This window comes from Aphelocoma coerulescens, chromosome 2 (genome assembly GCF_041296385.1).
Source record: "Aphelocoma coerulescens isolate FSJ_1873_10779 chromosome 2, UR_Acoe_1.0, whole genome shotgun sequence".
Lineage (NCBI taxonomy): Eukaryota > Metazoa > Chordata > Aves > Passeriformes > Corvidae > Aphelocoma > Aphelocoma coerulescens.
This window is the reverse complement of record NC_091015.1, coordinates 17,379,537-17,400,024: the sequence shown is the minus strand read 5'-3', so window position 1 is coordinate 17,400,024 and position 20,488 is coordinate 17,379,537. Positions and strand designations below refer to the sequence as shown.

Below are 20,488 nucleotides of genomic sequence, written 5' to 3'. Positions count from 1 at the left end.
TTTGAAAGACACTAGTGACAGTCCACTCAGCTACAGAAGGACACTGGCTTTTGTCTCTTCCTCTGCTGTTAAGCAGGAATACTTTTTGCATCCCTTCCCATTCACGTCCTAATTTCCCAATAATATATTAATATACTTTTAACATTTTTTAAAAGCAGTCATTTCTACTGGTGAATGATAAATATTTCTAAGTGTGGTCTAGCTGCTTGTCCCAAGTTTTGGGATAGGCCACCACCTACTCTGCATTTCCATAAAGATAGCACTGATGATAAATGGAAGAACCAAATACAGATTCTAACCTAAATCAGCCATGTAATCTACAAGTAAGTAAAAGCTGAGAGGGAAGCAGTGGGAATGCATGCTCTTTTGGAGCCAAATCCATTTTTTTAAATTTCAAGCCATATGAAACAGCCTTTTCTAATTACATTTAATTTCTTAAGAGGGGCATCAGGTACTTTATTAGAAGATAATGTGATGTATTATTAAGTGCTAATAATTAAGTGTGGTTTTGTTAAAATATACAGTGTGTCATTCTTTTGAGTAAAAAGTATATTAAATCCATGTTTTACTAATCTGCATCTTTCTTCCAGCTTATATCCTTCAAAAATAAACATGACTGATTAACAGTAAGTTACAAAGAAGAAAATATGCATTCCTGCTCACCCACACGTTCCTAGTGCATGTCATAGACAACTATAAGAGGCACAAGAAATAGAGCCTAGAATCACTGTGAAGTCTTTAAAGCCATTCCCTGACAAATTTAGGAAAGGAACTTAATGTATGGGGAAATTTGGCTTTTCATTCTTAATTTCAAATTTTTTACTCTATCCTTTGCATGTCAGATATGATGATGTCACAGCAGCTGCTGGTGGTAGTGATTGATACCATACAGAAAAAGCTGTGTTCTGACCGACTGAAAAGGTATTTTCTAATCTAAACAATATCTATGACTCTATGAAGCAACGGTTAACCAGTAGGAAAGAAAAACATTTTTTCCTTCTATGCAAACAATTGCAATAGAGTGTGCTGATACAATTTTTGTCAAAGTCTTGACTCAGATGCTTGTATATTGCTTTCATTCTAACAGTACACACATAATTCCAGTCAAAACAGTTTTTAATCGTAGATTTACTATAGTATTACAGAATTATGTACTTGTAAAAACACACAGCCAACTACATGTGGTATCTGTATTGTGTGAAGTCTATATAATAATAGGTTTCCACATTAAAAATTGGTTTTGGTAACAAATATGAGTACACAAAATGTTACGCAGAAGCCAAGATGTTTAGAAATACAATCACTCAAGTTTTTAAGTAAAGCACAACATCTCTTTAATATGTAGTCCAGAAGCCATTCCATCCTGAAGTTATATTTACCAAGCTGTCTTCAGCAGCCAATTATTTCCCTTTGTTTTGGCTAGGCAAGGAAAAATGTGCTCCAAACATACGAAACAGTGTTTTATATGCTTTCTGTATGGTGTTTATAGAAATCTTAGTAGTTAATAAAAATTACAAAGAATAATAAATTAAATTCATTATTTATACTCAAAGTTTAGTTACAAATTTTATTTCAAAATGTTTTGGTAATTGTACAGAGGAGAGTTATATGTAACAACTTTTCTAAGAAGCTACATACTTAGTTGAGTATTTCCTTCTAAATAGTTAAGAGCAGTGTCTTCTGAGAATTTAGAGAGGCACTTCTTGGAGATGTAGGGATAGAGAGAAAGGAAAAAAGAGGCAATATCTGCATAACAATCCTTACACATCTGCAATGTAAATATTTTTGTGCTTCTCAATTGCTGCTATGTCATGTTCCAGTTGTTTCAGCTTTAATTCTAGCTCTTCTTTATGTATCTTCTTGTACCTGGTGTCTGTTAGTACTGGAAGACCCTGATATGCATGATTTATTTCTTCCCAGTTCTTTTTCAGTGCCTGGTGCCATTACATGAAAAGGAAATATATAAGAAAAACTTCAAGTAAGAACAGCATGTACATAAACTACTTGTTTTTTTAATTTATATTACATTTGCTAAGTGTCACTGCAATGTAAAAATAATAGAGAAGTACATGAATAGTGTGTAATCATCTTAATTGGACCAAATTAATTAAATCCTTAAGAGTTACACTACTTGGAACTCCAGCCAAAATTCAGCAAAATTCAGCAGCAGTTTCAGACCACCACCAGCTTAATTTTCTGCAACTGAGACTTTGTTCAGACCATGGTCACCAGACTAATTCCACAATATTTTAACTTCTATAAACTACTTTGAAAAAATCTGAATAGTTGCATTCCCCTTCTAATCTACATTTACAGTAACAACCATAGGCAATTTATTTATCATTTAGACTAAAAACCCTGTTACTGACCGTATCAACAATAATTTCAATTACTACCTTTCTTGAATGATGCTGTGCGAAGAATTACCTTTCTAGATAAACCAAACCATACCCTCCGTGTATAAAACCTCGAGACTAAAACCCTTCCTAAAAAGTTAAAAATGCTACAATCCAAAACTTATTCACAAATCTATTAAGTCAACACCAGAGAAAACACTTTTATCCACCAATATACACTGAAAGGAACCAGACAGTGGTAGAAAAATAAAATTTAAATCTTGTCTTTATATCTCTTTATATCCTTTACAATTACCACAACTATTTCTCTTACTTTCTCTTCTCAAAAGTATAATCACAACCTACACATCCTATCCACATGCATGTGAGGATTTAGTAGAGTTTATCCAGTGCATCAAATGACCTCATGAAAACCACATGGGTGAACTTAATAACCACAACTAACAAGGAGCTGAGGCAGCAATCAGTAAATAATAACATAACACACCTATCAGTGAGAAAACACTTTTCCAAAATGTTTATGGCCCTCAGTTCTGTCACCTGAGAGAGTATCACAAAGTATCTTCAAAAATAAAGAACTGAAGTTACTCTCTTGAGAACTAAAGTTTTCAACACTGCTCCATAACTAAAACTGGATTTAATTGGCACACTGATTTTATGGTACACTGTGATTTCCAGCCTCATGTCCCCCATTATTATTAAGCAGCTTTTCACACAAATTGGCTAACTGATGAACATACTGAAGTTAAATTTAGAGGGTTATACACATTTAGCTTTGAAGATTGTTGTTTCTATTTCAGAGCTCAAGGGCTCTTGCACTTAAAAACTTGTCTTTTGATGACTGTATGAATTGATTTAACAGAAAAAAAATGAACTCTTCTGCCAACACTAAGAAAAATGTAATCTTTAATATGAACTAATATTTTAACAATTCAAACTATTTACTGGATAGCAATTCATGCTTTTTGCATATTCATATTAAGCATCTAAGTGTTGTTCATAAAGGTTATTCCAACAATGTTCGTATACCAATATCTACATAAATTTAAAAACCCTACTGCTACATGTGAAACTTAAAGCAACAAGGATATTTATCTACTGTCTTGTAATGATACTTGTCTTTGCTATCCAAGGCTGTGAAGTACTTTGATAAAGCTCATAGTCTACCAGGCATTAGGTAGAGTTTACAAATATATAGGCATAAAAATAAATCTCATCTTTTCAAAAACTTTCATGTAAGAGTCATTTGTAGATTCGTTAAATAATTCTTCTTTGTGTACATTAGTAGAAACTGGTTCGGAAATAATTGAAAACAGTGAATTTTAAAACATTAGAGCATACATTCATCAAATTTGCTCTATCCCTACAAAGTGGAGAGATCAAAAGCACATCACTCTATAAAAATCTCCTACACAGCTCCTCCAACAATGTAATATGCTGACCACTATTCTTATAGGCTAGATCACAAACTGAATATCCAACTCTATATAAGGAATTCTAATACATGCTGGATCAGTGAGAAATATGTACTGCATTTATCAACATTCTCTTTTATTCTCATAAAATCCCAACCAAAGTAAGCATAATGGAGAGTTCAAAAAATGTTGGCACAAATTACTTCCCTTTATTTTTGTAAGATCATGAGGCTTGATTTTGGTCTCAGGCATCTATTGCCACGTATTCTTTCAAATCAGATAGTGCACATGTGTTCAATAGCAATGCCAATTATTTTAAAGGACAGGAATCCCCATATGTCTACAGCTGAGCACTGGGTAGAGCACATACCCTGGGGACACTAATTCCTCCTGACAATATAACTGTATAAGTAAGCCCATGAAAGTGCAAATGGTTTTGAAAAAAGATAAAAAATAGAAGAAATACTGAATTAATAAAAACAACCTAAAAACTTCAAAAGTTAAAAAAATATTCCAGTGCATTAAATGAAGAATGGTGAGCAGCTGAACTCCTGTGCCTTTCTTGCACATATATTTTTGCAGCATAGTTAACTTGTTGGACCATCAGCTTGTTCCATGCCTTACTCATCACAAAAATATCCCAATCTTCTTCAAAACAGCACGCTGTTACATTCTTTATATTGCTGTCAATGCAATTCCCTCACCTCTCTCCCATACTCCTTTGTAGCTTCTACTGCTTGTTGTATATGCAAAAGACCATTGTGCTGGACATTTCAGACCTTGCCAATTAACCAGTTCATCTTTCAGGCAAGTGAGTTAGACAATGTTTCCTCTCTAGATTTTTTTTTTTTTTGATGGGCATTCAGCATCTTAGAGCTGTCCATATATCTATTAATTTGTTTCAGGTGGATGCTAAGAGCAAGTTATTAAGGGACAGACTGATAAACAGGTATCAGAGTCATTTTCATAGGAAATTTGTCTAAAAAGTGGTCAGGAAAAATTCCAGTTCAAGGGCAGGATATACTTTTAAAATGTCTCTTTTATGGTATACTACTTTTATGGTATTAATTCTCTTTAGAAAGTCTTGTGCAATAAAAACTGTATGAAAGACAGTATCCAGAACAGCTTGACAAAATACAAAATTTTTAGTCATAGTTCTATGACTATATTGCAATTAAATTCTGTTTTCTTTTTTTGCCACATTTTAAAACATGACCTTATGCTTTAATCAGTGAGGTCACAATGTGAAGATAGAAACTACCAATAAAAGGAGCAATATTCTGCATTAGGAAAAAAATTGTATTTCTCCATTTAAAAGTGTCACTAAATCCATATTGGTGATTTTCTGCTCTTTGAAGTTTCACTGAAATTCCAAGTCATTAAGGTGGATAAGAATCAAACAGAATTGAAAACTGGATTAAAACTGTAGCTAGATCAGTTTCTTTCAGTTGTTTACAACTGTTCTACAGCACCATCTAGTGAAAAAGTAGCCAACTCACTCATCTCGCTTAAATAACAAAATAGTATACTTTTATTATTTATATGGACTTACACTACCTTATTTAGTCTTTTGGACATGTTACTAATTACACTAAATCAAAATATGCACCTTCAGAATATTTGTCCTTTCTTCCTCAGATAGAGTTTTCATGGCTTTCTTCTTGAGTTGCTCCAAAACACTGGCCTCATATTCTTCCTCCTCTCTCTTAATTTCTTCATTTCTCCGTGTCACATATTTTGGTGTAACACCATAATTCTGCAAGGAGAAGGAAGAATTTCCTTATATATGGTTTTAAGAAGGAAACAAAGAGATACCTGTCATCCATAATATATTACATTTGCAAAAATAGCTTGGAATTACAATTTGTGCTACTAAGCACTAAAATCCTAACCACCATGTTCTTAAAAGTGTCAAACATTATTACCTTTGTAGCCTGAGAAAAATACATAGACAATTCCCTTCAATTTCTTTTTACAACCTTAGAAGACAACAGAATCCAGAAACCAAAATGTCTATTTATAAGAACTGATTGTTGAGCAAAGAGTTTGAAACCTGTTTATGACAGTGAGCTATTTTACATTTATATGGTGTCAGATTCTATGACTGAAAACATTCCTTAGAGAATTTCTTTGAAAGGTCTTCCTGTATCCTGATTTTTGCTGAACATTGCAACATACAAGAATACATACATGAAAAATGAACTAGTTAAGAAGGATAAACTATCCCATATTGATGTGTTTCTGTGAGGAAAAAAATAACTTCTGAATATCCCACATGTTCTTGGGGAAACACATCTATTTTGCCATAACCTTTGTAAAATGAAGCTCATCTAGCTCTGACAGAAGATATCAGAGTCTACCTTCTTTCTAATAAACGCAAAATTTTTCACAAATCTTTTAGTCTCAGGTAGCACCATGACTAGCATTGTTTATATACATGTTTAGCCATGAAAAAGTACTACAAGGGCTTCAGGTTCTTTTTGGCATCTTCTCCGTCTTGAGTTATGTCTTACGTCATCTTCCTTTTTTTTTTTTGCATAGTGCTCTGTCATGGCTTACATGTCTTGATACATCTTATTTTGCTGGGTAGGGAATGGACTGTTCTTGTGCTCAGAGGAGGTTGTCCTTAAAAGCATGTCAGCTCTCCCAAGCTCTTTGCTTTCCAGAGCTGTCTCACATGGGATTCTACTTACCAGTTACCCTGAATAACCTGCTGTTTGCTCTCCTGAAGTACAGGGTCAGTACACTACCACCTGCCTCCCCAAGCCAGAGGGGATCTGGAACTGCTACATGGCCTGTGCCACCCAGACTACAACTGATTATCACACCCCTGACCAATTCTTTCTCCTTTGTAAGTAGCAGAGCCAGAAGAGCATTACCACTGGTTGGCTCATCCACCACCCGTGAAGAAAGCTGTTGTTGACATGCTTCAGGGAACTTCTTAGATTGCTTTCATCCCATTGTGTTATCCTTTCAGCAGCTATCAAGGAGAGTGAAGTCTTCCATAAGAACCTGCATTGTGATCTGAAGATTTCCTCAAGTTGCTTAAAGAGATTTTCATCCAGTTCCTCACCTTACTGGGTGCTCCATAACAAACACATTTTTGACAGCCACTGGCCTTTCCTCTGATCCTGACTCACAGGCTCCACCAGCCTGTTGCCAATTCCACAGAAGAGCTCCATCATTTGAACAGCTCCTTCACTCAAAGGGCAACCCTCCTCTCTTCTTCCCTAAGCAATGAACCTTCATTCATCACAGAATTCTACGTCTCCCCATTCGACACTCTCTGGGTTCCCAGTGCCTGACATACATCATTGCTTTAGAACAATCACTCTGCAAATTTTTTTGGCTGACAGCATAAGCAAATGAAAACAGAGTAAAGGCAAGGCACAAATCTAGTGCCAGTGATTTCTTCTTGATGAATTCAAGAAGTCTAACATGAACAGCTATGATATCTAAACATCTCAAAAAGAATAAATATTTCACAGGAGAATGCAATAGTGAACCTAAAATAGGCATTACTAATAGTACTTCCAATATAATTTAATAAAACTTACCTTTTTTTTAATGTATTTTGGAACAAGTCCTGAAGGTTCAAGGGGATATTTATCTCCCTGTCTTGTATCAACACAAAAAGGTCGAGGCTTTTTAGGCACCCCCCTGATAACAGCAACTGCATTTTTAATTATAAAATTCTTTTTAATCCGAATAACTGGGCGGTATGTCCTCTGTGGCACTGATAATGGAAGCAATTTTTTACCATCCTCTTCCTTTTTTTCTGTGAATAGAGCATGTAAACATCCTCAGCAATAAACTTGAAGAGATTTGCAATTTCATATTATTACACTTTTCAAAAGGGAAAAACTATGTACACAATTACATAGAAGTAGAACCCAACAGTATCTACAATGAAAGAACTGCCTGTCAATGAACTGTGATGTATGTATGTTTGGCCTAACAGAAGTTTCATAACCTTGGAAATACTATGTTGTTTCAGGTGGGTTTTCCTTTTTTTGTCACTCATTTCCTCTTAACCACAGTAGTACAGGACTTTTTTCAAATGTAATTATAACTACTTTTAGTAGAGGGCCTCGTTGTCAGAGCCCTTAGGCAATAATGGCCCCATCCAGTCTCACCTGGGGCATCCACCCCGACTCCTTGGACTCAGGAACCCCATTTCACCTGTCAATACCTGGATGAGCAGTCTCAACCATGTCTGCCCCTAGTCCTGCTCCTGAAGAGCTGTGTGGAATCAGTGGAAGCACCTGGCCTGTAACCTGATTCTGCCTGATGGTCACTGGGACACTGACAGGACAGACTTTCCTCACCACCCTGCTCTGCTGGCCTGCCTCATGTGGTGGGACTGCACTCTCTTGGTGAGGTCTTTGCCCAGCATGCATTTTGGTTGCCTTCAATGTCTGACTCATCTCTCCATAGGGAAGAACCCTGCTCCTGCTGCTCCCTAATCCTTGTAAACAACTTCTTACAATCCTTTATCCAGACAATATAGAAACTCTTCCATTTTAGTGTAATCTTTTCTCCAAGGCACCAACAGAAATTCAGTAGTCTCCTGAGCAGTCTCACTTATAGTGAGCAATTAAGAATTATTATTTCCCATCTTATTTCCCACTAGACATAATTCTAATTCATGATCATTACCAGAGGTAATGATTTTATCCAGGTTGTCTGAGTTCATATTCTTCTTTGGCAGAAAATACGTGTAATGTCACAAGTGACAAAGCTCATTCCTACAACAGCTGGTTTCCTGATACCGACCCCATGAACCAGTACTTTCCTGGGGTTTGTTTTTACAACCTGATAGCTGGCCATAACTTAGTACTGTAGGACACACAGACTTAACTCTCTACTGTAAAAAATACATTACATTGCATATACTTTCTGTCTACACTTACTTGGTGCTAGCTTGGGTTCCTTGGAATGTTTCTGCAGAAAATCATTTGGAGATGGCACTGCAACTTTTGCTGGCCCCATAGTTTTCCACTGAGATTTATTTTTCACTGCTTCATGTTTCACAAATTCTCTATATTTGGATATATACCTTAGAGGTTAAGAAATAGCCAAGAAGAAGTTAAGGGTCAGAAAAATATTCAAAATAGTTCTTCAAAGAATATACTTTTTTGCAGTAATTCATGGCAAAAGCCTAATCTGATTTGGTTTGTACTCTCTCCCAAATAAAGGTCATCATTCACACAGCCTTCATGCTAAGGCTAAACCTAGTGATGCACTGATAAATGAGTTTTCTGGTTCTGAAGTTAGCTTGATTCTTCCTTCAGCTTTTGTGTCTCTGATGTCAGGATTATCACACTTGGGGAAAAGACTACCAAATATAAATACTGAACACAGACATTCTGAAATTCAACAAAACCTAAATTTTGGGAATAAACTTGAGTATTGCTTGCATGAATTCCTTATGGTACGTGGTGTGATTCTTGGGGTGTCCTGTGCAGGGACAGGAGTTAGACTCAGTGATCCTGATGGGTCCCTTCCAACCCAACATATTCTATGATTTATGCTTGAGAAAGGATGTCAAATGTAGTCAAGAATTGTACAGAATTCTTATTACTGTCCACTGCATCACTGTCTCAATGTTCCTGTTGAACCATTTGTTACAAACTCTTATGAGAGATTATATGAGATGGGTTACTGCTCTGGAATACCACAGCCCACTGCAGATTCCTTATATTACACAGATATGAGCTACAATCCTGAACAATGGTAATCAGTGGTGGGTTTGGCACTGAAACAGCTGATGTGAAAATTAGTAAGGGCTCAGACATGAAAAGCTGTATGCACATGGTATGCACACACTGCTGTTTTGGTTTAATGTTGTGTATGGCATGGTAACTTCTGCTTTAATCAAAATCTCCAAAAGAAGCCAAATGCTGATCATTAGCTGATTAGCAACATCTTGCCTCTATCTGAAGGACTGAGCTGTCACAGATGTTTGCCTGAGGAAGCAGAACTCCCTGCTCCTGAAGCAAAGGCTCCCCCACTGTACTTTTATAATCTGTCCATCTTTAGGAAACATCATATTAATTTATGGTAGACAAAAGCTCATGAAAAACTGCATTTCTTCTACAGAAAGAAAAATGTTTATGAAAAAAACTATGCCATGTTTTCAAGTAAGCATAAAACAGAAGAACAAAAAAGATTACATATAGTGCAACCCATTCTATGGAAATACTGAAATAGGAAAAAAGATACCATGTAATGCTGGGCCACTGAATGTGTATCACAGTAGCAACACTGATAAAAGCTCTTGTCCATGAGCTGCAAATTTGCAATACATGTATTTGTACTTGATCATAACATTAGAACATGTCAGAGGACTTCAATAAAATTGTGAAGTTCTTTTGTCTTTTGGAGGTTTGGTCTCCAAAATCAGAGAGAGGATTACGTACATAAGATTATATATAATTCCTGAAATACTTCTAGTTATAAGGAATGAGGTTTTATTTATTTTTTGCTGTTAAATTCATGGCAAACAGCTATAGACATTGCACAAACCAAACTGATAAATAACAGTATTTCTCACCATTTTCTAGGAGTGGCATTGTAAGCACACAGGAGAGAAAGGCACTGGCTTTATGAGAAGTTTGACCTAGTGGGGTTCAGAGTCTTGGAATGAGAAAATGAATGAGAAGACACTGAGTTTCTTACATAGTGGTATGAGGTAAAGACATCATTTGTAGACAGCTATAGACATTCCTCTGGACAAAGAGATGGGGAAGCCGTTATCTTTTCAGTGACTTTCCAGGCCAAGAAAGTGGCTCAATGCCACACACCAATATCACAGGGTTAGAGAGGGTTGCAAGGAAGAAAACATGGTTATGGGGAGCATCAGAATCTAATCTGTTCATCATTTAGCAAGGGAAAAAAAGACAATACATCTGTAAGAAGACAGAAGAAGATGACACCTATTCCTTAGGTGTCATCTTCGGATACCAAAGCTGGGGAAAATGAGGATGTTTGCTGTGGTTTCATGAGCAGTACCAGCCAGCAGAGTAAAATTTATATGATTTCATTTGGCAAAAAAAAACCCCAAACAACAAACTAGATTTTGTATGCATTAGTTAAAACTAGTCAGATCACACTATTAACCAGGTTCAACACTCCTGTTACCAGCTGAATATTTGTCACATTGTGAACCTAAGCAGCAAGTGTGGTGACAACACCAGGATCAGAAGAGGATTTAGTCAGATTATATCCAAGCCAAGGAATCCCTTGCCTAAAGTGAACCTGATGGTCATGGAGTATACAAATCTCTGAATGGTATTAAGTCAGGAACGGGTTTAGTGTGCATGCCTTTCCATATTGTCCTTTCACCTTCCTCTGTCTTCAAAAGTATCTCTGTCCAAAACTACATCCATTCACAATGGAAACAAACAAAATCTTAAAAATCTACTTTTACGTGGAAAAGACTCAGAACTAGGAATCTCATACGTCTGAATCCTTTTATTTGAAACAGGATACCTTTGTTCTAATGAGTGTCATTGATCCAGCTACTTATTTTAAAGCTATTGAGTTATGACCTACATTACCCTTTCACTGAAGACGCTAAGTGTAATAGCCTTCTTTTATATAAATAAGGACTTGAAGAAAACCCAACATGTCTGCATAACTCTTGGCAAAACACTTTTTAAAAATATTTTTAAGGTAAGATGTGAGAAAGAGAAGCAGAAGAAACAGTGTCAGAGGACACACCTGACACATGGGAAGCATGGAAATCAGAAAGCCCAACTTTTCAGCTGCTCACTGAGAAGTTGTTTTAAGCACAAATAACAAAGATGTCATGTAATTCCTGTGCACAGGAAGAGTATTTATCAATTATCAATGAACAAGATGACACTTAAGATACCAAACTGAATCATCACCTCATGGAGCAGACTGTAAACTCTCAGATCATAGAATCAATTAGGTTGGAAAAGACCTCTGAATTACTGAGTCCAAGCTAGGAAAAACCACCATCTTGTCAACTAGACCATGGCATTGAGTTCCACATCCAGTATTTCCTTAAACACCTCCAGGGATGGGGACTCCACCACCGCCCTGGGCAGCCCATTCCAGTATCTAATCACCCATTCCTGTGAAGAATTTCTTCCTAATGTCCAACCTAGACCTCCCCTGGTGCAGCTGAGGCCATGTCCTCTTGTCCTGTCGCTAACTGCCTGGGAAAAGAGGCCAGCCCCACCTGGCTGCACCCTCCTTTCAGGCAGTTGTAAAGAGCGATAAGGCCACCCCTGAGCCTCCTCTTCTTCAGGCTAAAAACCCCCAGCTCCCTCAGCTGTTTCTCGCTGGAACTCACTGGACTCGTGCTCCAGACCCTTCACCAGGTTCGCTGCCCTTCTCTGGACACGCTCCAGCACCGCAAGGCCCTTCCTGATATTAGTGACTCGTTAGGAGGAGGAATAACTATGCAAAAACTAGTTTGTTGGGGGGGGGTTTAATACCTGTTACCCGTTAAATGCATTGCCCTGCCAGAACCAGCCATCCTGCCTGCAAGTGGCTCCGTCACACCCACATACCTGGCAGGTTTGCCGGGCTGCTCCGGCCGGGGTGGGGGGTCAGAGGCGCCCTTCTGGGCACTCTGCGTGGCCATGCTCCGGCCGCGGGACCTGGGGCACGGGGAAGACCCCACCTGTTTGTGGAGCTCTGGGCGCGGGGTGCCTGCCCCGCTGCGGGGTTTGGATATGGGGAAGCGCGGCCTCGCCGAGGGGCTCGGGGCGGGGCCGCGGCTGCTGTCAGTTACCGGGGAAACCCGTTACGGGGAACGGCGCCATGAGGGGCGGGGCGCCGCCACCTGCCCCAGTGCCCGGCGCGGAACGGCTGCGCAGGCGCAGCTGCCGCCGGTACCGCGCGGCGCGGGCGCGCCGGGGAGCCAGGGCGCGGCGGGCCGTTGGACTGCGCGTGCGCGGTACCTGTGGCAGCGGTCCCCGCCCCCGCCGGTACGTGCGCGCGCCGCGCTGAGGGCGCCGGGGGGCGGGGGTGGAACCAGCCGGGATAGGGGGGACGGGACAGGACAGGATAGGGCAGGGCCGGGCAGGGCCGGACCGGACCGGACCGGACCGGACAGGACAGGGCAGGACAGGGCAGGGGCCTCGCTGCCGCTAGCGAGCGGAGGCTGCAGCTCGCAGCCCGGGGCTGGCTGGGTGGGTGCGGTCCCTCCGGCTCCCTCCCTCTTCCCGTCCGCGCTTTGACTCCTTCAGGGAGCCGATGCAGGAGCTTGGTTTGGGAGCTGGTCTCGTGTCTATCCAAGTAACAAGGCCCATTTTTCACTAAAGCGCCTGTCATCGGCACTGGTTGTTAAAATTGTGGGTCACAGCTAATCATAGGTAGGGGCTTTCCTCGTTCATGTCGAGCTGTATTGCTAAAACAAAATGTCATTGGAGGTGTGGGTGTAAGCTCTGCTGCAACAGCCCCACCCTTTTGGCATGGCGTTTATATCTGAAGTTGGGTGGGTGGATCATTTGAGCTGGTTTTACTGTTAAAGTTTTGACAGTGAACAAAAAAACTATTTCAAAAGAAATGAGTTGTATTCAATGGTTGCAGGCTTCTGTGTACATGTACTTTATGCGGGTGGGTGCAAAACTGAGTTACACGGGAATGGGTTGAAATGAGTAGCTGAGTAAAGGAAGTCTCATCAAGATTTTGCACCAAGTTGATTTTAATCAATACCTATGGCCTAAATTCATAAAGCAGCCCAGATGTTAACACCCATTATTTGTGTAATGCAAGTGACTGCAGCTCAAAGTTAATCTGTAGTGGAGCAGGACATGGCAGGTCGGACACTGTGCTCGGTGTGGTTTTCACTCCCTTAGTTCACACACACAGTGCTTGAAATGATTCTTACATTCAGGAAATAAAGTCACTAAAATATACCGGGTTTTGGTTTATTTACTCCTAAATATAACCTTTTTACATCTGCAGGTTTAATATGAAGGTCTCTCTGTCCCAGGAAGGAATATGTACATACTTCTGTATGCACTAGAGTGCGTTACTATTGCAGTACAGCTTTACAGTAATACTGGATATTATAATTACTCTTTGCAGTTTGTTTTTCCTTTTTAATAACTATTACAAAAAAACTTTATATTGCATCTACACAGGATGACCACCTTATACTTTACAAGGATTGAGGGGAAAAGCCTGTACAATATGATATGCACATCTTTGATCTGTGCCCTGTAATTACAGCATATCCACCAGGTCACAGCATTTGGTGCAAACACAGACTTACTGTTTGCAAGCTCAACTTTCCATAGAAGTGAGCAAATGCTCTTCCCCTGCTCCCCTCTCAGTTTTAAGGAGATTTTGAGAGTCTTTCCCCCTTTGCTCTAAACATCACAGACAAATCATGTGCTCCAATTAGTGCTGATATTGGTGTTTATTTCTCTAAGTAAACAAAGCACAATGTTGGGAGTTTCTTGCTTTGCTGGAAATCCATCCTTCTTAGTTACTTTTTTTTTGTGGGTGGTGTCCTCATGATTTCTCTCTCTCTCTCTCTCTCTCTCTCTCCTCCCCTCTCTATCCCCAAATTTATATTCAATACAATTACAGTATAGAAGTTCTTCAAAAATCCCTTGCTTGGTTTGTCATCCCTTCAGAAGAGGCTTGAATGCAACTCTTACACAAGACTGTGAGTTATCTGTGTATTTAAGTGGGTCTTGCATTTGTTTTTTTAGAAAGAAAGTATTAAAAAAAATTAAAGTTTTTTTGGGAGGTGGGACAAATGCATGTTTTGTTAACATCTACAAGATTACAAGAAGGTAATCAAGGTAATTGCTGTTTATAAATGTGTAGTATAAAATGTGTAGTATAAAAGCAAGTCTACTAGAAGAAAAGCTAATTGACTTTGAATTCCTATAAGCAATATTATTTGCAAGCAATATTACAGTGTTAGGCTTGGATGTCTTTTTTTACCTTGAGGACATGGTTTTGAAGGTGGATTTGTCAGTGGAAACAAGCCGGAACTATGCAGGAGAGGGGAATAAGTCTTACTCTGAAAAATACCTCCTTGGCACTGATGAAGTTGTAGCTGGATTTATGTTTGAAGTCTTGTTCTAAGTTTTATATCCTTGAGGGTTTTTTCATAGGTGTTTGCTGAAGGACTAGTTACTGTTTGTTTTTTTGCTTTTTTCTTTCTGAAGCAGCTAAGTGGATTGTCAAGTTGTCTTGGAAAAAAACCCACAATAACTCATCAGAAGATGTTTCACATTTTTCAGTATCAGCCTTTAAGACTAATAACCCAAAACAGTCTTTCTAGCATGTGTTTAAAACTGATGCTTTCAAGACCTGTTGCATTTGCACAGATATGGAAGTCATGGTTATCAAGTCATTCTCTTCTTGGAAAGAAAAATATTATCCTGATGGGACCTCCAGGTGCTGGGAAAACAACAGTTGGGAGAATAGTAGGCCAGAAACTGGATTGCCCTGTCATAGACATAGATGATGATGTCCTTGAAACAACCTGGAATATGAGTGTGTCAGAAAAACTGCAGGATGTTGGTTATGAGGAATTTCTAGAGGAGGAAGGAAAAGCCCTGTTGAAGTTCTCAGCATCTGGAAGTGTAATTTCCCTTAGCGGGTCCAATCCAATGCACGCTGCTGGCATGCAGCACATGAAGAAAAACGGAATAGTTGTATATCTGGATGTGCCCACAACAGTCATTATGAGCAGGCTGAAATCAAAGGAAATGGGTCGTATAGTGGGCCTGTCTCCTGGTATTTCTCTCAAGGACATACTTCAATTTAGGAAGCAGTTCTACAAAAGGTGGTTTGACATCCGTGTTCTTTGTGGAGGGGATATTGCAGCAGAGGTTGTAGCAGAAAAGGTACTTGATGCTGTGAAGAGATACCAAGACTCAGAACTGGAAACTTTCATTTCAACGAGGTCTAGTAGGTCTGGAAGGAGTACGGAAGAAGACTCTCATAAATTATATTTCAGTGACGTTGTTACTCAGGGCTTAGCCCTTGATGGAGGACTCTTTGTTCCTGAGAGAGGACTTCCAAAATTCACTGCTGAAGAATGGCAAGGTCTGATAGAAGCAACTTACACTGAAAGAGCCCAGGTGATACTAGAAAGATGCATACATCCTGATGATATTCCTGCTGCTAAGCTGGCAGAAATTATTGAAACTGCATATGGAGAAAACTTTAGTTGTTCTAAAATTGCCCCAGTTAGGCATCTGGCAGGCAACCAGTTCCTTCTTGAGTTATTTCATGGACCAACAGCATCGTTTAAAGATTTTGCATTACAGTTGATGCCACATTTATTTGCCTACTGCATTCCCAGAAGCTGCAATTACTTGATTCTGGTAGCTACTTCTGGGGACACAGGGAGTGCTGTTCTAGATGGCTTTAGTCGTCTCCATGACACTGACAAACAGAGAATTGCTCTGGTGAATTTTTTTCCTGAGGATGGAGTAAGCCCAATTCAAAAATCACAAATGATTGGCTGTCAGAAAGAAAATGCTTGGTCAGTGGGTGTCAAATCTGATTTTGATTTTTGCCAGACAGCTATAAAGCAAATCTTTACTAACTCTGATTTTACTGGCTTTCTTACAGTAGAATATGGAACAGCTTTAGCTGCAGCAAATTCCATAAACTGGGCACGACTGCTTCCTCAGATAGTTTATCATGCCTCTGCATACCTTGATCTTGTTCATCAAGGTATTATTTCTTTTGGAAGCCCTGTAGATGTTTGCATTCCTACGGGAAACTTTGGCAACATGTTAGCTGCTTTGTATGCTAAAATGATGGGCATTCCTATTAGAAAATGTATTTGTGCTTCCAATGAAAACAATGTTTTGACTGACTTCATAAGAACAGGTGTTTATGATTTGAGGGGAAGAAAATTAATTTCCACTTTTTCACCAGCGGTAGATATTTTGAAGTCCTCCAATCTTGAGCGATACTTACACCTGATTGCTAATGAAGATGGACAACTGGTGACAAAATTATTTAATCAGCTGGAAAATCAGGGCCACTTCCAGCTGCAGAAAGATCTACTTGGAAAGCTTCAACAGGACTTAGTGGCTGGCTGGTGCTCTCATGAGGACTGCCTGGCTGCCATTCACTCTGTGTACAGTACTACAGGATATATTTTGGATACACACACAGCTGTAGCTAAAGTAGTTGCAGATCGATTACAAGATAGAACTTGCCCAATTATTATTTCATCTACAGCTCATTATTCTAAGTTTGCACCTGCTATCTTGAGGGCCTTGAGGATTGCAGAAATAAACCAGAATCCATTAAGTCAGCTACACCTGCTGAGTTCTTACAGTGCTCTGCCTCCAATCCACTGGGGCCTATTAGAGACCCTGAAAAAGACAGGAAATGGGGATCACCAGGTCTGTGCTGCTGATATGACTGCGCTAATGTCCCATATAGAAACCTTAATTCAAAATCATTTTATGAAAGTTTTTTGAGCAACTGATCCAATGTCCACAATTGCAATACCTTCTTAACAAGCTGCATGTTTCACTAAAGCCATTATTCATCTGGCCTGTGTCCAGTCCACAGCATATCACAGAGTTTTATATTCAGTTGTCGAGCTTTCAACAGTATTTGTAAGTAACGTGTGAGATTTCTAGTGGTGAAAGGTTGTGAATCGAGAGTGTAAAACTGTTAAGAGGAAGAGCATTTTGCGGATCACACACAGTAGAGAAGCCAGTACTGCTGGCTTTCCTTGGCAGTGCTGTCTCCTTCACAAGCCTGAAGCATCCTCGTTGGAAGGAGGCAGATAATGAAGTCTGACCTTTCTGGAACTAATAGCTCTGGTTTTGTTGCCACAATGATGTGAACCTTTGGTCAGTGGATGTTTTAATTAAACTTCAACTCATTTCACTTAGGGCACTGAAACATAATAAGATAATATAATGATGTTCACATGTTACTAACGAGGGTTGATTTCACTAAAAAGATTAAAGTTTCCTTGTATTATTAATCCTTGAACCGTTGACTTTTGTGATATATTACCTTCTTGTATAATGTTTTTTATGTATTGTGTGGCCAGTGTCTAAGTAAAATAATATGATCTTTTTTTAATACCTTTTTCTCTCAAATATTTTACTGTGTCAAATAGAATACCTAATTCAATATTTTTAATATATTTGAGGTGTGGCTCTTCCTCCAGTGTCTTGTAGTCTTTTTCCTAGATGTTTTGTATTTGATCTTTCAACTTTAGAATCCTTTTTTAGTACTGTAGAAGAATCTGCTAGTAGTAACAGCCATCTTCTTAAATAAGAATCAGACTTCACCATTTATTTACATATATTTTTTGTATTATGTTTTGTCTTTGAGATCATATAGCTTTTCTTGTTCTAAATACTTATGTTTTCATATTTTTTTAAGTTAATTTCCTTGATGTTCTGTTCTATTCATGCTTTGCATGAATTAGTGTAAGAAATAAGCTTTCCAAATTGCTTGGCATCTCATCAAAGAAAGTGAAGGATGAATTCCAGTGTGATAGCATCAGAAGTGTTCATTATGTAACCTAAAATATATCTACGTGGTTTTGCTAATGACAGGCTCTTTGCTTTTTTTTTTTTTTTTTTCCTGAAGAAAAAATAGACTGGATTGTCCAGGGAGATCATGTGGTTATGGACAAATGTATTCTACTAATTGAAGATTATATTTCGCAAGGACATAAACTACATTTCACACTATGAGAAATGGTAAAATGATGTATTGGAAGTTTTGAGTGGCATGCAGTTAAAGGTAAAGAGCTAAGAGTCTTCAGATATAAGGACATATAGCTATGGGAAATTGTGTTTCTTACTAAGATTCAAATAATCTGGTAATTGATAACATATTTTTTTGCCTCTTCAGTAGGCAACATTTCCTCCATGTCAGGATTCTCTTGGGGCTTTGAACTGTTGCTGTATCTGACAGCTTCCTCTATGTGCCTGCTTGTACTTTTTGCCACACTAGAAGTGAACAAGACACCATCTAGCAAACTATTTTAAAGAATTGTCATTTCCTCCAGCGTAAAGTAAAAGTCCCAAGCATGATGTGCCTTTGCCACAGTGAATCCATACACAGTATCATTAAATGTAGCTGAGAACATGGGTGTGACACAGTAGCTTTCTAGATTCTCCCATTCATAGATACTTCTTGGGACCTTTCTAGTTCTTTGCTCAAACCTCATGTCTGCAGGAACTTTGAAAAATAACTTTTTGTTTTCATGGAATTGTGAACAGACCAGGTTGGAAGTGATCTGAAAACATCTGGGCCAATCTTTTGTGACTAAGGGAGCCTAGATGAGACTACATAGCAGTCTGTCCAGTTATGTCTTAAAAACTTCCAGAGATGGAGACTATTCCCCATTGCTGGGGCGATTGTTCCAGTGATTGTGTTCTCACTGAAAAAAATTGTTTCTTATATCAAAATGAACCTTCTGGTGCAACTTCCCCTTGTCATCTCCATATGGCTCCTTGGAAGAGAAAGCCTCCAATCACTTCCTAACCACCACTGAAGCATTGGAAAACTGTGCTGAAGTGCCCACTGAACCTCCTCCAGTGTGGAAAGATTTTACTTACTCAGTGTCCTCGTAGGGCAGGGGAATTTTCGTCATTTTCCAAACATGACATGGGAAAGACCATGTTTATGTAATTTAAAAAAAAATCCAAGTTCTGTAAGAAAAAGTTGCATAAGCATGTTGCCAAGAAAGAAGCATTGCTTGTATCAGTGTTGAGTGAACATCCACCTTGCATTTCTGTATGTTTCAGTCTGATTCTTAACAGTAATTCCAAGTGGGAAAAAATGTAATTCTTTCTCTGGATGTACTCCATACAAAACCAGAATTCTAAATCTTGAAAACAGAAAAAAAAACCCAAACAAACCAAATTGCCTGGATTGAATTACTGGGACAGGGTTTGGTTTCAGCATACAGACTTGGTGGAAATCCTGCAGTACCTAGTTCCATGGGGCTTAATTCAATTTGGCATGACAGGGCAATTTGTCACACACTGTTACAATACTCTGTGGAAATATCTTCAAAGAAGAGCTTGTTTTCTTAGAAAGTACCTGAGAGGGAAGAACTGAGATTCTAAGCAAGATAAGACTAGAAGCCAACATCCTACCCTGAGATAACTCAGTGTTAGATAAACCAGTCAGAAATAAACTAGCAGGGGATTTATTTTGGCATGACTTAATCATTATTTCAAAGTTCATGGCAGTAACCCAAGTATGGTTTGAATTTCTAGTTGCTGCTTTCCTATCACATGAGCCATTATAGCAGTTGATATAAATTAAATAAGTAAAACATGAGCACTTGTACTTAGGTAAGGGCTTTCAACGTGGACTAAAGGTGTATAAGGGCAGTGGTTAATGAGCACATACAGTATTAATACATTTCTCAGAGTGTCTGTTAACTTCAGTAAACTATTTTTGTGCACTACATCTGCTTGTGGATCCTAGTAATGAACATTACAAAATGCTGCAGTGTTGTGATCCTGGATGTACACAGTATTTGTGACCTGGTGCTAATGCTGTGTTCTCGTAGCTGTAGTGTACAGTCTTTTGTTCTGCAGGGCCTACAGGAATGGAAGGGAAAAAATTTCCAGCATGCTCAGAATAGCTGGCTGTGTGTACATAGGATAGCAATCCCCCTTTCTTCCCAGCTTAGATTTTCTTAGTGTCAGTAATATACTGTGGTTCAACAAATATTGTGCTACTGTTATAGTCCTTTTT

General features: G+C 38.8%; 2 protein-coding genes across 10 annotated transcripts; one reads left to right on the top strand and one right to left on the bottom strand.

Moving 5' to 3' along the window:
- Nucleotides 1–1,098: 1,098 nt before the first annotated feature.
- Nucleotides 1,099–12,398, bottom strand: ENKUR (enkurin, TRPC channel interacting protein). The gene is made up of 5 exons (XM_069006620.1): nucleotides 12,319–12,398; nucleotides 8,686–8,831; nucleotides 7,330–7,550; nucleotides 5,382–5,528; nucleotides 1,099–1,934 (listed from the first exon to the last, which is right to left on the bottom strand). The coding sequence occupies exons 1-5, from the start codon at nucleotides 12,390–12,392 to the stop codon at nucleotides 1,761–1,763; spliced, it is 762 nt and encodes a 253-aa protein (XP_068862721.1). The 5' UTR covers nucleotides 12,393–12,398; the 3' UTR covers nucleotides 1,099–1,760.
- Nucleotides 12,391–20,355, top strand: THNSL1 (threonine synthase like 1). Of its 9 annotated transcripts, none has more exons than XM_069006618.1 (3): nucleotides 12,665–12,738; nucleotides 14,356–14,429; nucleotides 14,944–20,355. In XM_069006618.1, exons 2-3 carry the CDS (start codon nucleotides 14,409–14,411, stop codon nucleotides 17,221–17,223), a joined length of 2,301 nt encoding a protein of 766 aa, XP_068862719.1. In that variant the 5' UTR covers nucleotides 12,665–12,738; nucleotides 14,356–14,408; the 3' UTR covers nucleotides 17,224–20,355. The 9 variants fall into 9 exon arrangements, with proteins under 9 accessions (XP_068862720.1, XP_068862719.1, XP_068862715.1 ...); XM_069006614.1 differs by having other exon boundaries at nucleotides 14,941–20,355; XM_069006615.1 differs by having other exon boundaries at nucleotides 12,680–12,738; nucleotides 14,351–14,429.
- Nucleotides 20,356–20,488: the final 133 nt, after the last annotated feature.

Excerpts from the sequence above, each read along its gene's own strand:
- THNSL1 (XM_069006619.1), top strand. The coding sequence starts at position 12,391 with ATGCTCCGGCCGCGGGACCTGGGGCACGGGGAAGACCCCACCTGTTTG. Across the intron at positions 12,739-14,943 it reads AGCGGTCCCCGCCCCCGCCG|CTAAGTGGATTGTCAAGTTG; the intron begins GTACGTGCGCGC and ends TTTCTGAAGCAG.
- ENKUR (XM_069006620.1), bottom strand. The coding sequence starts at position 12,392 with ATGGCCACGCAGAGTGCCCAGAAGGGCGCCTCTGACCCCCCACCCCGG. Across the intron at positions 8,832-12,318 it reads CAGCCCGGCAAACCTGCCAG|GTATATATCCAAATATAGAG; the intron begins GTATGTGGGTGT and ends TTAACCTCTAAG. Across the intron at positions 1,935-5,381 it reads AAAGGACAAATATTCTGAAG|GCACTGAAAAAGAACTGGGA; the intron begins GTGCATATTTTG and ends TAATGGCACCAG.